At 47.7% G+C, this 14,850-nt stretch overlaps 2 protein-coding genes across 2 annotated transcripts; one reads left to right on the top strand and one right to left on the bottom strand.

Annotated features, from left to right (window-relative positions):
* The first annotated feature begins 1,150 nt into the window (after positions 1 to 1,150).
* On the top strand, positions 1,151 to 4,588 carry LOC109751966 (probable receptor-like protein kinase At1g80640). The gene is made up of 10 exons (XM_020310821.4): positions 1,151 to 1,612; positions 2,213 to 2,374; positions 2,469 to 2,719; positions 2,824 to 2,956; positions 3,059 to 3,122; positions 3,252 to 3,348; positions 3,452 to 3,554; positions 3,668 to 3,786; positions 3,971 to 4,060; positions 4,152 to 4,588. The coding sequence occupies exons 1-10, from the start codon at positions 1,429 to 1,431 to the stop codon at positions 4,311 to 4,313; spliced, it is 1,365 nt and encodes a 454-aa protein (XP_020166410.1). The 5' UTR covers positions 1,151 to 1,428; the 3' UTR covers positions 4,314 to 4,588.
* Positions 4,589 to 11,326: 6,738 nt separating this feature from the next.
* On the bottom strand, positions 11,327 to 14,625 carry LOC109751967 (plasma membrane ATPase-like). Its single transcript, XM_020310822.2, has 5 exons — positions 14,581 to 14,625; positions 14,334 to 14,453; positions 13,676 to 14,227; positions 12,079 to 13,569; positions 11,327 to 11,968 (listed from the first exon to the last, which is right to left on the bottom strand). The coding sequence occupies exons 1-5, from the start codon at positions 14,623 to 14,625 to the stop codon at positions 11,327 to 11,329; spliced, it is 2,850 nt and encodes a 949-aa protein (XP_020166411.1).
* Positions 14,626 to 14,850: the final 225 nt, after the last annotated feature.

Genomic DNA, 14,850 nt, shown 5'->3' with positions numbered 1-14,850 from the left:
CTACCTCCTCGGAGGCGTCATCTTGGAGACCCAAACGACGGCTTCTGTTGTTGCGTGTGGTTGAGGGTGGCCCGCGTGCTGGTGGTGCTGTGGCCCGCTCAGGACCGATGGTGGTGTGTTCTTCTTCATGTGTTTCTCTTCGGCTGTCCTACGTGTGGTCTCCGTCCTGCTGCTATGCATGCTCATGATCCCGTTCTGTTGAGGCAAGCTTCGGGCTCTTGGTCTCGTCTTGGTTCACCTTTGCTCAATGACGACGTAATGACGCCTCCCCGACTTGCTAATCGTCTTGAACTTCCATGGCGGAGCTCCCAGTCAAGGTTCGTGTTAAGCTTGGCACTCAGTTGATTGTGGAAGCTCCTCTGTTGTGCCCTGGGGTTTGCTACGCACGCCGGTGCGGTGCGTTAGGCTATTTGTAGAGTCTTGGTATTGTGATCCCTCGACGCACCCCTCGTCTAGCTACCTGGTCCTGTTAGTCTGCTAGCTAGGTCTTGCCTTATGTTGGGCGTCTTGTTCCTCTTTTTCTTGTAACACTTGTTACTTATATGGTTTTCGGCTCGGTTTCCTTATAAATCGGGTCAATTTGTTAAGGTTTTCATCCGATTTTTCTTATAAACTGGATCATTCTCCTGGCATTATGGCCACTTCGAGCAATATATTCAGGTGGAGGGACTCCTCCCCCCGGTCATTCTAAAAAAAAAGTATAGCTATAGATGCTCTAAGTGGGTAAAAATAGTTTGAAGAGTATAAAGAGAGCCCGTGGGGAAATTATTCGAAATGAGCATTCTCTTTGAGGAGATCGGACATTTGTACGCGCCTCAGGAACGGATCTTGTTTGTTTCATCTTCGATGCCGGCCGCCACGGCGCTCGCCTGACACGTCCAAACAAACGCACGCCCCCAACGGCATCAAAGAAGAAGGGTCCAAACCACGGCAGGGTTTGCATGCAGTTGGAGCAACGTACTCACTCGACTCAACTGCACCCGAGAAGCAAGCGGCCAAGGGAGGGCGCTCGCAACGCAACAAGGAATTCCTCTGTCATCTCAAGTACTCAACGCCATTGATAAGATAAAATCCTCACGTGTACTACAGCCTCACATGATCACCTCTATCCCTTGGGTAAACTGCCGCCCGCCCGTGATCCCTCCGCCTCTGCCGCATGGCCCCCGCGCGGGCCTCTTTCTCCTCTGCCCCGTGCGTCCCCGGCGAGGAGGAGTGCTAGTAGTTTATAGCTTTTGACTCCTCCGTCCGCTTTTCCTCTCTTTTCTTCCGGCTTCGGGTTCCCTCACTCCCATGCCGCCTCGCCACAACGCCGCCAGCTTTCCTGTGCTCTCCTCCCCCTTCCAGTGAAAGAGAGAGAGAGAGAGAGAGAGAGAGAGAGAGAGAGAGAGCAGAAGATAGAGATCGAGAGGTCAGGGGATAGGCGGGTGTATGGAGATGCCGGCGGCGCCGCCTCCATTGCCGCTCCTGGGCCTCTTCTTGCTGCTGCTGTGCTCGTGCTCGCTGGCCAGCGGGAGGGCCGCCGTTTCTTCCCCGGCGCCGGCGTCGGTGGCCGCCGCCAATGGGACCGCATCCTCTTCTTCCTCTCCGGTGGTTCTGGCGTCTCCCCCCGTCGGTACGTGCGCGGCTGCCGCCGAGGGACCAGGATTCACGGCCTGCATTTCTCCTTTCTTCTTCTGAATTTCTCTGCGTGTGTGTGCGTTGTTGCTTTTTTCTATCCGAACTTCATAACATCTAGCAAGTTCAGAGTTCTTCCTCTGCGAATTTAATTTAGATTGGAACTGTGCTGCATATCTCGGATCTTTGTAATTTCGTTTTCGCAAATATCAACGAATTACGATGCGTTAGCTAGTTTTCTACCTGGGGAATTTCTCCTTGCCTTCTTTTATTCGACTTCTGTGGCCGAAAACTGCCTTTTGGGATCTCACATTCCGTTCAAATTTTCGGGGGAGCAGAACCTGCTCTCCCTTTAACGTCACTGCGGGAATTCTGGATCGAGTTTAATGCCATTAAACCACTTTTTTCCGTTAGAATCTACTGCCTACCCCAAAATTCAAATATCTCTTCAAGTTCAGGGAAGGGCCGTTCCAAAGATTTTTGATGTAACCCCCCAGTAAAAAGCTCTACTGTTCATCTTCTCGAGTTGGTAGATAGATTGAGCTTCTTGAAAGAATTGCCCAATTCCACCTAATTCCAGCTCCTCTGTGTGTTGCAGTGATCACAGTGGAGAGGCACCACCACTACCACCGGGAGCTGGTCATCGCCACCGTGCTCGCCTCCGTCGCCACCGTCATGATCTTCCTCACCACCTTCTACGCCTGGACCATGTGGCGCCGGGCTCGCCGGATCCCCGCCGGCAAGGCCGCCCGGAGACCAGGTCCTGCCTCACCCTCAATTGCTTCTTCAGCTCATAATTGTGCTTGCTTGGGATGATTAAGCCAGACCGTTCACCAACTTGTTACATTGTTCAGACACCACCACGAAAGGGATCACGCTGGTGCCGATCCTGAGCAAGTTCAACACGGTGAAGATGAGCAAGAAGGGGCTGGTGGCCATGATCGAGTACCCGTCGCTGGAGGCGGCGACGGGCAAGTTCAGCGAGAGCAACGTGCTCGGCGTCGGCGGGTTCGGCTGCGTCTACAAGGCGGCGTTCGACGGCGGCGCCACCGCCGCCGTGAAGAGGCTCGAAGGCGGCGAGCCGGACTGCGAGAAGGAGTTCGAGGTGAATGTTGACTCCTTGTTACCACTGTCCATTGCCTCCACAAGTGCTAGTGGTGTGGGTTCTTGCTATGAATGTAAAATGCTTGTGCTGTGGTTGTTGGGCAGAATGAGCTGGACTTGCTTGGCAGGATCAGGCACCCAAACATAGTGTCCCTCCTGGGCTTCTGCGTCCATGGTGGCAATCACTACATTGTTTATGAGCTCATGGAGAAGGGATCATTGGAGACACAACTGCATGGTGTGTGTGTATGGCCTTTCTATGATTGGCCCTGCCCACTTATTGGCTGCAGCTCTTTCTTGAGATCTTCCTGATTGGGAGCTTTTGATGCATTGTCTTCAGGGCCTTCACATGGATCGGCTATGAGCTGGCACGTCCGGATGAAGATCGCGCTCGACACGGCGAGGTTCTTATGATCTAATAATCCCTACACTTTACTTCGCACAGAGCCCGAGTGATGATTTTTCAATTGTTGTGCCGATGGCTGTCTGTTTATATAATATGCTTATAACATTGGTAAATTGAAACTGGGCAGGGGATTAGAGTATCTTCATGAGCACTGCAATCCACCAGTGATCCATAGGGATCTGAAATCGTCTAATATACTCTTGGATTCAGACTTCAATGCTAAGGTACACTGCTTCAACTTTTCATTATGGTCAGCTTATTTTTTTACATGTTGACTGCAGGTAACCTTGTTGGAATGAACCTTTTTTTAACTAATCGATCGCACAGATTGCAGATTTTGGCCTTGCAGTGACCAGTGGGAATCTCGACAAAGGGAACCTGAAGATCTCTGGGACCTTGGGATATGTAGCTCCCGAGTACTTATTAGATGGTGCGGCGTCTGTTTGTTCTAAAGTTCTACTTCTATCCGTATATGAAATTTAAACTCTGAACTGCAAAATTATAGCTCATCATGTAACTATCAAGCGACCCTGTCAATTTCAGGGAAGTTGACTGAGAAGAGCGACGTCTACGCGTTTGGCGTAGTGCTTCTAGAGCTCCTGATGGGAAGGAAGCCTGTTGAGAAGATGTCACCATCTCAGTGCCAATCAATTGTGTCATGGGTAATCTGCATTTCTTACTCTCAACTTACCAAGGCATCGAGTACTCTAGTTGGATTTCACAATTTGATAACAAGCTTCGGAAGTAACTAGTTGTCTTTCAGTGTTCATATTTCTGTCGCAATAGAGCATTCTTCGAATTTATCTGTACAGTAATATCATTTGACATGTTCAAAACCGCACGCAGGCCATGCCTCAGCTAACCGACAGATCGAAGCTACCCAACATCATCGACCCAGTGATCAAGGACACAATGGACCCAAAGCACTTATACCAAGTACCCATCATGAACAAACTGCCATTATTCTCCAATGTAGACACATTTATCTTTCCAACTATTCAGGCTGTTGTTCTCTATGCCTGTGCAGGTTGCGGCGGTGGCCGTTCTGTGCGTGCAGCCCGAACCGAGTTACAGACCGCTGATAACAGATGTTCTCCACTCCCTTGTTCCTCTGGTGCCCGCGGATCTCGGGGGAACGCTCAGAGTTACAGAGCCACATTCTCCACACCAAATGTACCATCCCTCTTGAGAAGTGATCCTACAAGTTTCGTCGAAACGAGGAAAGGGAATTATACGGTCCAGCATAGATTGCTGTTTATTTTGTAACTTATATCTTACCTGTCCCTGCTGCTTACCCGAGGATGAGTGAGAGCTCCAACCTGCTGCTTTTGCTGGTTGGGCAGAGAGAATTCTGCTTTGGAGAGAGTTGTCTCATATATGTCTTTTCATGTACAAAGAAACGAAAGCATTTTTCTTTTCTGTTCTGTGGATCTGGTCACTGCTGTGCAGATCCAAAATTTTCCACACACTGTTGTCTCGATTGCGTTTGAGAGAGCTGTGATTTGGACTCCACACAGGCCTCAACAGTTGGCAACAGTTCTGTTTACTGCATACGAAATCTGATTATCGATTTCGGACAACGATCGCAACGCTTCCTCCCAGAAAACATAAATATAATGCAGCAGGTGCACATATTCATATAGGCAGGGAAAATAATGATAATAATCACATGGTTGCATTATTTTAAATTGACTGAGCATGAACATGAACATAAATCAGCCATGTATAATTTCACAAGGAACATGTCCATATATGTTTTGAGCATGCATGCCATAAGTGGCAGTGACATGGACTCAGTGCTTTATTAGCCTAGGCCTTCTTTGTAGCTCTGCTGGCAAGTGACAGTCTCCTCCCAACAAGAACACCATGGTTGCCCTGTGCTCAAGGTAAGACATCATGGGCAATCAAGGTGGTCAGTAACATCAAGCCCCCCTCTTTTCTCCCAGGGCAGTCAAGTAATTTCCATACATAAAAATTTGCTTTACATGCCATCTAGAACCTGGTTTGCTTCTGATGCCCTCCTCATCATGCAGGCTATGACATGATATGATATGATATGATCAGAATTCAGAGACAAAAACTTGCACAAGACAACCTCTGGATGCATCTCACTGAAGCCCCTCCTCCAGGTCGGCAGAGAAGATGTGTTTTCCTTGCTTGATGGGGAGATGGCAGCTGCTTCATTCAATTGTGACAATAACTGCACATGCATGCACAGCCAGCTTGGGGCAGCAACTACTGCTCACTCCACAGCTCCCTGTCCTCCCTCCTCCTGAGTCTTGTGTTTTTGTTTTGCTTATTTGCTGTAGTAGAACTGTGTGTGGCAATCTCCTTGGCCAGTGCTTGCTGATTATTAGTGGTAAGCTTTTGATTGTTGTTGCTGTAGCTGCACTTTGGGAGGGATTCAGCTAGCTAGCTAGCTATTTCAGCTACATGCTTTCTGCCTCCCTGTACTTGCTGCCCCCTTTATTATGGGCCTCGCCTTTCTGCATTTGAGGATGATTTGACAGCTTGTTGTTTGCTTCAAAATTATTGATTTTGACAAACATGTATCTTTTCAAATCCTTATACACAGATGACACATGCATGTGAGCTTTTTCTTGGTACTTCCTGAATGCTGTTGCAAGTATATGCCTCATTCATTTCCTCGGCTCCTACCGGCATTATTAACGATAAAAGGATCAACAACCAAATCACAGAAAACCAAATGCTCAAAAAAATAATATGAAAATAATAATAATCAACAACCAATTTTCGTACCAGCGCAAAAAAATAGCAGGGGTGATGGCTCTCTGAAATCGGTATAGGATGGGCTCTGACAGGGAAGCGCCGGTTGTTAGCGTCAGTTAGGCGTTGAAATCAAGCAGCGGGAGAGACGGGATCGTAAGCCGTGGCCACCACCGGAGCTGAAGTGGATGCTGTGACCAGGAAGGGACGTGCCAACAGTGGGATTGGACCATGTCTCATGATGCATGCTCCAACCACCGGCCTTCAATGTTACTATCTCCTTTTTGTTTGAGGAGTGAGCAATGCTCAGTGGCACACGCGGATGGCATTGCTTTATTTATTTTTTATTGAGTTGCACATGTTGTTGTTTTTTCGAGCATTTTGAGTTGCACATGTTTGTAACAATGCTGCTGATTCAGGGCTTAAACCGGGGACTTGACCGGACGGCCCGGGTTTTGGGCTGGCCCTCATAATGCCTGACAAATAAATGCCAAGCCCGGACATGGCCCGGCCTGCCCCTTGGGATACGGATAATTTCTTATTTAAAAAGTAACAAAGTAGACATTTTGCACTCAATAATGCATCATTATACCTACTTTTCATTAATAAAAATAGCTTTGAGGCTTTTTACGGGGTTTTGGGTTAAAAACCGAGGCTAAAGGCAGGTCGAACCCTACTCTTCCAGGCCAGGCCCATCGGGACGGGTTGCCCGTGCCCAGGTTTATTTAGACTATTCTGTTAGCTGCACGTGGCCTCTCGTGGTCTGAGTTAGCAAAATCACAAAGTAAGGAGTATTCTTTGTAAAGGTCACTCCTCTCCAGGTTGCAACAAGTGGCACAAACCTGAGAGTTTTTCCTCTTATTCAAAACGTTTGATCTCTTAAACCGTGCGTCTCAATCTCGAACCGTTTTCAATCGTTGGATTCCTCGTGTCTAGAACTTCAAAATTAGATCCCATGTTGATAGGTTTCGATAAAAAAAATCCACGAAAAAAACGGAACCGAGAGCAGGTTTTTTCCCTTTCCGAAGAGGCACATTTGTGCCTCTCGCGGAAGCAAATCCGTGCCTTCACGAGAAATAAATTTGTGCCTCTCGTAGAAGGAAAACACATATATTTTTTCTTTTCTGAGAGGCACGAGTCATGGGCAAATCCTGCCTCCACGAGGAGTAAATATGTGCCTCTCGCGAAAGGAAGAAAAGAACATGTTTTTTTCTTTTCCGAGAGGCACGAGTGTGCCTCTTGTGTAAGCAAGTCCGTGCCTCCACTAGAAGTAAATCTGCCTCTCGTGAAAGAAAAAAAAAATTCGCACAAATTTTTTTACATAAGAAAACCGGGGAAAGACCAAAAAGCCGAAAAAACCCAGAAAAAATCATCTAAAAGCCAAAAAAGCATTAAAACAGGAGGTAGCGCCCAACACGCGACACATGACGGTGGCTGAGAGCATGCCAAGTGGTGTGCCCCCACCCCACAAAAGCGACCCTTGCGGGGGTTGAAGGAGTACTCGATGATTAGTTGCTCTCCTGAGTTGGCCATGGGCAATTTTCTTCTTCTTGCGTGGCGCCCATAGCTGGACTTTTGTCGTGGTGGTATTGTCGGTTATTGTAGTGGTCATATGATCCATTTTGAATCGTCCCTCTGTACTTCATTAAAATATATTCTCCATACCGTCTCACCCTTGCACCAACAAGAATAAAGATAGTATAGGAGGTTTTCATTGTTTCTTTTTTGATTTTCAACTGTTTTCTTCGTTTTTCTTTGTTTTTTTTTGTGTTGTTCTCGGTTTTCTCTTATTTTTATTTACTTTGTTCTTCTTCATTTTTTTGTACTGGTTTTTCTTCGGTTTGTTTACTTGGTTTCTTCTTCTTTTTTGCACTAGTTTTTCTCTGGTTTTTATTTTCCTTTTCTCTTCGGTTTTCATTGTTTCTTTATTAGGTTTTATTTTTTTCCTTTTCCTTTTTAACACATGTCTATATTTTTGTTACACATTGCATATTTTCCTTATATGCCAAGAATATTTTGTAATATATGTTTAACATTTTTCAAATACATTATTAAGACTTTGTTTTAAATATATGGTGACATATTTTCCTTATATATTGTTTCAAGAATTAAGTGAAATTTATAGTCTCAAATATTTTTAAAATGTGACATATTTAAAAATTTAAACTATTTTAAAAATATATAATTGTTTTAAATGTTGAAGTCATTCCCCAATTTCGTGGGAACATTTTTAGTTTTTTCTTAATAAAATGAAATACAAATTAAAAGGTAAATATAAAATTAAAAGGAAATAAATAAAGAAAGAAAAATAGAAAATAAAAGAAAACAGTTGCCCCGCCCCATCCCCGCAATGGGCCGGCCCAAAAGCAAGCACTATGGGTGCACATTTTGCTTTCCTAGAGACACGGGGAGCAACTAGTCGGAGGACGCCCCTTATGTAGGGCACTTTTCCTAGCGCTGGAGTGCCCCAACGCCTCCATGTGTCACGTGCCGGGTGTTCCTCCCATCGGAACGATTGCTTTCTTTTTTATTTATTTTTTCTTTGATTTTTGTTTTGTTTGTGTTTGCCAGAAACGTAAGCATAATTGTGCTTCTCAGGTGAAAGCACAACTGTGATTTCCCCAAAAGTGAAGCACAAGCGCACGGAACACAAAGTGCTTCTATGCTTCCCAAAAGTGAAGCACAATTAATATAGTTTTAAAGCATGGCGTAGTACTTTAAATCATGGGTTAGTACAGTTTGGAGCATGGATTTCTTTGGACAAAAGTTCATCAAAATCTATTAACATGAGATCCAGCTTTGAAGATCTTGATACGAGGACACAAAATGATCGTGGTTAGGAAACACGTTTTGAGAGATAAATCATTTGAAAAATCAAAGGTATATAAAAAGTGCACAAATAAACCGCCCATCTCTCCCCACTGGTAGGAAGAAATCCTACCAGAAAAATATGGGAGTAACCTTTGCAAGACATACCCGTTAATTAGTTAGTGATTTTGAGGGACACACTATGCGCCAATACTATTCCCCGCGTTGTGTGGGAATACCAGGCAAATGTGGACCAACCCACTTTTTTTTTCTTCTTATGTATGCTTTTCACTAGTTTGGGGGAGGTTCTAAAAACTCTCCTGAGCCAAGATTTTTTTCCTGTCCGTTCATTTTGTCGATTTACTTCTGGTTTTCTATATTAGTACTTTTGTATCAAAATATAAGACGTTTTTGCAGTTCAAACGTCTTATATTTTGGTATATAGGGAGTATTTTTCTAACTTTTACAATTCGCGTACATTTTCTGTCTTCATGAACTTTTTGAATCCATGAATAGTTTTGAAATTAAGAACATCCTAAAATTGTGTCAATTACACCGTTAATGTTAAAACTTGGCACGAATGGTCACCTTAGTGCTAAAACTTTTGTACATTAAAGTGGTGCAAGAAGTTGGCAAGGAAGTGCAAATGCGGTGCCAATCCCGATCATATATGCCCGCGGTGCTAATGGGGCACTGTATATCCGTACTCGGCACTTAGCCGGTGCTAATCATGTGTATTGTTCGATGACTGGTGGAAACCACTCACAAATTTAGCAAACCTTTTTTGAATTCGAATCTATGAATATTTTGAAATTGATGAACTTATTTTCAATTCGTGAACATTATTGGATTCCGTGAACTTTTTTCAATTTGCAAACATATTTTAGGAAATTTGTGAACATTTATCAAATTCAAATATTTTTTACAATTAATTAACTTTTCCAAATTCCTGAATAATTTTTCAGTTCACGGTCATTTTTTAAGATTCACAAACATTGTTTTGAATTCTCGAATATGGAATCTGGTTTAAATTTCATGAAAAATTTAGTGAATTGGGAAACTTTTTTGAATTCCCAACATTTGTATGATTCACGTTCATTTGTTGAGGTTTATGAACATTTTTACATTTCCGAACATCCATTAAATTCTTGAATATTCTTAAATTCATGAAGATTTTTTGAATTCGTCAATTGTTTTTAATTCCACCCATACGTGTGAAATTCAGAATATTTTTTGTATTCTCGAACATTTTTTCCTGAAATTCCCCATATCTTTTAGTTCACAAATAATTTAAAAATTCACGGTTGTTTGTTGACATTTTCGAAGATTGTTTTTTAATTCACACGCATTATTGGAATCTGGAAAATTCCAAAAAAATTCACGAATATTTGTTTTCTGTTTTCTTTTGTCAGATTTCTTCTGATTTTATTTCGGGTTTTCATTTTTTTCATTTTCAATATTCTCTGACATTTTTTGAATCCTTCAACATTTTTGAATTATAGAATACTTTAAAATTTATGTACCTGATTTCAGGTCCTGAACATCTTGTATATTTATGAACATTATTTGACTTTAGTTTTTGAAACACAAATGTTTTTGAATAGATAAACATTTTTTGTTTCACAAAATTTTTGAATTTGCAAACATTCCCTATATTCATGAACGTTTTGTTATATTCCTGAACATTTTATATATTCATGAATGTTTTGCAATTCTGTTATTTTTTTCGAAGCATCGGCAGAATAAAAAAACTACAGCTACCTAACGGCACGCAAGCGAGCGGCAGCAACTACGCTACTTGGGCACGGCCCGACTATGCTTGCAGAATGTGACGCGAGCATTTGCCCTGTATCAAGTGCGTACCGTGCGCTAATATGATGATCCCAGCCAGACACTAATGGTCCTAATACGATGATCCAACAAGAGGCTAACGGGCTAGAAATATACATAGATGAGCAAATACGAATGGCCTTGTGTGAGTGTGTGCGCGTCTTTTTTGTAATCGATGTTTCTATTTTTTTTGGCAAAATGCCGTCTGGTCTATTTAGTAAAGCAGAGTTCCCTTTTTAAAATCTAGTATTTGTTTGAAATGATTCCTGTAGATTTTGCACTTGTACAGTCTATTGGATCCAGCCAGAGGCTAATGGGCCATAATATGATGATCCAGCCAGAGGCTAATGGGCCAGGAAACCAGCTATCAAAAAATGCCTGTATTAAATAGGCCATTGTGTGAGCATGTGTGTGTTCGTTGTAATCGAATTTTCTAAATAAAAATGGTGAAAATGCAGTCTGGTCTAGAATTTAGTAAGTAAAGCAGAGTCTAAACGATCTAGCACTGGGTGTTTTCTTCAAAAATACCTAGAATTTGTTTTTAAAAATGTTTTCTTTAGATTTAGTACAGTCTATTTGATCTACAAATTTAGAGACGGCAGCAATGATCTTCAACAGTTTTATTCTACAATATCCAACAATCCTACAATTTTCTCCAAGAAAGGGGGACTAGTTCACCAATGCTAACGTACATGATTATTCATCATCATCACCTCACTAATTTAATCTGCAGCTGAGAAAAAAGTACTAGCAGTATCCTGAGTTCCTGACTACTATAGCTAAACCAAAGATGTTGGAGTGTTCTTGTGCTGATGGTGTCGACGGACGGACGGATCATCAGACGGTGTAGTTGTGGTTGATGTTGTCGATGTCGAGCCCCTTGAGCTTCACCACCGAGTCGACGTGGCCCTTGAGCGTGTGCAGCTCCCGTAGCCTGGCGATCTCGGCGCGCCGCTTGGCCTGCTCGGCGATCTCCGAGATGTCGCTCTTGTCTTCCAAGACGCCGGAGGAGGAAGCCTCGCCGCCGCTGGACGTGTGCAAGCCACTGAGCGACCTCTGCGCGACGGCCCACTCCGCCTTGCGCTTGTCGGTGCCGTAGTCCACCCCCTGCGCGAAGGCCGTCTTGCCGTCGAACACGTTGCTCCACCCCCTGCCGGACAGGAAGTAGCGGATGGCGAACTTGAGCAGGTCGAGTGGAAAGTAGGTGACGATGGTGAAGAGCCAGATGGCGCCCGCCCACCCCCACCCGATCCCCTTCATCTTGGCGAACGGCCAGTCGGCGTACACCGCGATCAGCGTCGCCACCATCTGCGCCGCCAGGAATGCGCCGAAGAGCAGCGCCCCCGGCCGCTCCCTGAACGACCACCCCCGCGACCGCGTCACGAAGATGAGCGCCTGGCTGATGATGCTCACCTGCAGGTACACCGCCGCCATCAGCTCCTCCGTGTTCCTGCCGATCGGGTGCACATGGAGCTTATTCTGCAACGCACAGCAAGCAAACAGTACAATGTCAGGGAGAGAACGGTGGCCGCCGGCGTATGTATATGTATGTATGTAGCCACTAGATAGAAAACGAAGAGATGAGAGACCGTGAAGAAGTCGGTGGAGTGCACGGCCCAGAAGAAGATGACGGTGGCGATGGCCTGATAGGTGCCGAGGACAACACCGGTGGCGAAGATCTCCTTGAGGCGCCACGAGTCGGGGGTGGGCGATGGCACGACCCTGTCCTTGGAGATGGTCATGATGGTGCCGTCGTTGAGGATGGCGATGATGAGAACCATGAAGGGCGCGAAGTCGAACTTCCAGATGAGCGCCAGGAGGAGGAAGCCGAGGACGACCCGGATGGTGATGGACACGGCGTAGATGGTGTAGTTCTTCATCCGCTGGAAGATGGCGCGGCTGGTGAGCACGGCGCTGATGATCACGCTCAGCCCGGGCTCCGTCAGCACAATGTCCGACGCGCTCCGTGCCGCGTCCGTGGCGTCTGCGACGGCGATGCCGATGTCCGCCTTCTTCAGCGCCGGCGCGTCGTTCACGCCGTCGCCCGTCATCCCGCAGATGTGCTTCATCTCCTGCAGCCGCCGCACGATCTCGTACTTGTGCTCCGGGAACACGCCGGCGAACCCGTCGGCCTTCTCGATCAGCTCGTCGACCGGGAGGCCGCAGCTGTCCCCGTCCTTGAGGAGGGAGCTTGACGGGTACATGTTGGTGCCCATGCCGAGCCGGCGGCCCGTCTCCTTGCCGATGGCCAGCTGGTCGCCAGTGATCATCTTCACGTTGACGCCCAGGTGGAGCGCGCGGCGGATGGTCTCTGCGCTGTCGTGCCGCGGCGGGTCGAACAGCGGCAGCACGGCCAGGAACTGCCACGGTGCGCCCTTGGCCTCCTTGCTCCGCTCTGGCACGCTCTGCCGGGCCACCGCCAGCGACCGCAGCCCGCGGTCGGCGAACTTGCCGATGATGCCGTGCACCCGCCGCCGCACGTCCTCGCGCAGCCCGCACAGATCGATGATCTGCTCCGGGGCGCCCTTGCTGACCCGGTGCCACGTCCCGTCGGAGTCGACGTAGGTGATGGCGGTACGCTTGTCGACCGGGTTGAATGGCATGAAGTGCACCTCCTGGATGCCGGCGCGGGCCTCCTTGGGGTCGGCGAGCATGCCGACAATGGAGGCGTCAATGGCGTCCTGGTTCTCCGTCCTGGAAGCGCGGGCGGCATAGAGCACCACGCCGTCCTTGTCGACGTCCTTGACGAAGGACTCGATCAAGTTCTTGTCGACTGTGAGCTTGTTGAGGGTGAGGGTGCCCGTCTTGTCGCTGCAGAGCACGTCCATGCCGGCCATCTCCTCGATGGCCGTCATCCGCTTGGTGATGGCGCCCTGCTGCGAGAGCTTGTGGGAGCCGATGGCCATGGTGACGGAGAGCACGGTGGGCATGGCGATGGGGATGCCGCCGATGAGGAGCACGAGGAGGTTGTCGATGCCGTCGCGGTAACGGCGGTGCTGGATCGGGTACATGACGACGATCTCCACCAGCATGCCGATGGCGATGGACACGATGCAGAAGTTGCCGATCGCAGTCAGTACCTATCCCAACATTCACCACGATTGCAGTCAGACCGAGAGCACGGTAACCATTAATTAGCACAGCCAAGAATGAGAAAGTGTTTTGAGTGATAAAGAAAAGAGTTACCTTTTGGAAGTGGCCGACGTTGTTGGTGCTGTCGACGAGATGAGCGGCCTTGCCGAAGAAGGTGTGGACGCCGGTGGCGATGACGACGGCCTCAATCTCGCCCTGCTTGCACGTGGAGCCGGAGTAGACGCTGTCGCCGGGGAGCTTGTTGACGGGGAGGGACTCGCCGGTGAGCGCCGACTGGTCGATCTTGAGCGGGTCGCCCTCCATCAGCCGCGCGTCCGCCGGGATGATGTCGCCCAGCTTGATGCTGATGATGTCCCCCGGCACCAGGATCGCGGCGTCCTGCTCCGCCCACTTGCCGTCCCGGAGCACCTTGGTCTGCGGCGCCAGGCTGGCCATCAGCGCCGCCGCCGCGTTGCCGGCGTTGTTCTCCTCGATGAAGCTGATGGTGGAGTTGATGATGAGCAGGGTGACGATGCCCACGAAGTCCTGCCAGTCGGGGGGCTTGCCGCCGCCGTTGGCGAGGACGATGGCCATGATGGCCGCCGCCTCCATGACCCACGACAGAGGGTTCCACATGAACCCCAGGAACTTGAGGAACTTGCTCTCCTGCGAATCCACACATGCACACACGCACCATGAAAAATGGATCTAATTAACTGAAACCGCGTTCTTCTCTAGGGTTTTTCTTCACCGAGATGAGATGAGATCATACCTTCTTCTCCTCGAGTTTGTTGGGGCCGAAGGCCTGGAGGCGGCTGGCGGCCTCATCGGAGGTGAGCCCGTGCGGCTTGCACTTGAGCACCTGGAACACCTCCGCGATCGGGATCGACTCCTGCAACACGTAGTCATCGAGTTACATACATTTCAGGACGGCGGCGCCGCCACTAGTTACCGAACGTGCATGCATATGCATGGCACGGTGACGAGACGAGATCAGGGAAGCGGAGAAGAGGACTCACGAGATCGATGCTCTCGTTCCGGAGGTCTTCGAGGGAGGCGGCCATGGCGCCCGTCTCCGGCGTGCGAGCGATGGATCCAGTTCTGGGGGATCTGAGAGGCGACCCTCACAGACTGGGATCTTTTTAAGGGCTGAAAAGGTGGCCGGGGGACGGCACGATGGCAACAAATAAAACCCTCCAGATTTTGGTGAGATTTTGTTTTCTCGTCCCCAAAAATATTTCCATTTCTGATATAAGATGATACAGTGTTGGGCTTAGTCGTGTGTAAAT

This window comes from Aegilops tauschii, chromosome 7 (genome assembly GCF_002575655.3).
Source record: "Aegilops tauschii subsp. strangulata cultivar AL8/78 chromosome 7, Aet v6.0, whole genome shotgun sequence".
Taxonomy (NCBI): Eukaryota; Viridiplantae; Streptophyta; class Magnoliopsida; order Poales; family Poaceae; genus Aegilops; species Aegilops tauschii.
This window is presented reverse-complemented; position numbering and strand designations above follow the sequence as displayed.

Bases quoted from the DNA above. Each gene is read 5' to 3' on its own strand.
- LOC109751966 (XM_020310821.4), top strand. From the start codon at position 1,429: ATGGAGATGCCGGCGGCGCCGCCTCCATTGCCGCTCCTGGGCCTCTTC. The intron at 2,720-2,823 runs GTGAATGTTGAC...GTTGTTGGGCAG, and splicing joins ACTGCGAGAAGGAGTTCGAG to AATGAGCTGGACTTGCTTGG. The intron at 3,349-3,451 runs GTACACTGCTTC...TCGATCGCACAG, and splicing joins ATTCAGACTTCAATGCTAAG to ATTGCAGATTTTGGCCTTGC.
- LOC109751967 (XM_020310822.2), bottom strand. From the start codon at position 14,625: ATGGCCGCCTCCCTCGAAGACCTCCGGAACGAGAGCATCGATCTC. The intron at 14,454-14,580 runs GTGAGTCCTCTT...TACGTGTTGCAG, and splicing joins GGAACGAGAGCATCGATCTC to GAGTCGATCCCGATCGCGGA. The intron at 14,228-14,333 runs GTATGATCTCAT...GTGGATTCGCAG, and splicing joins ACAAACTCGAGGAGAAGAAG to GAGAGCAAGTTCCTCAAGTT.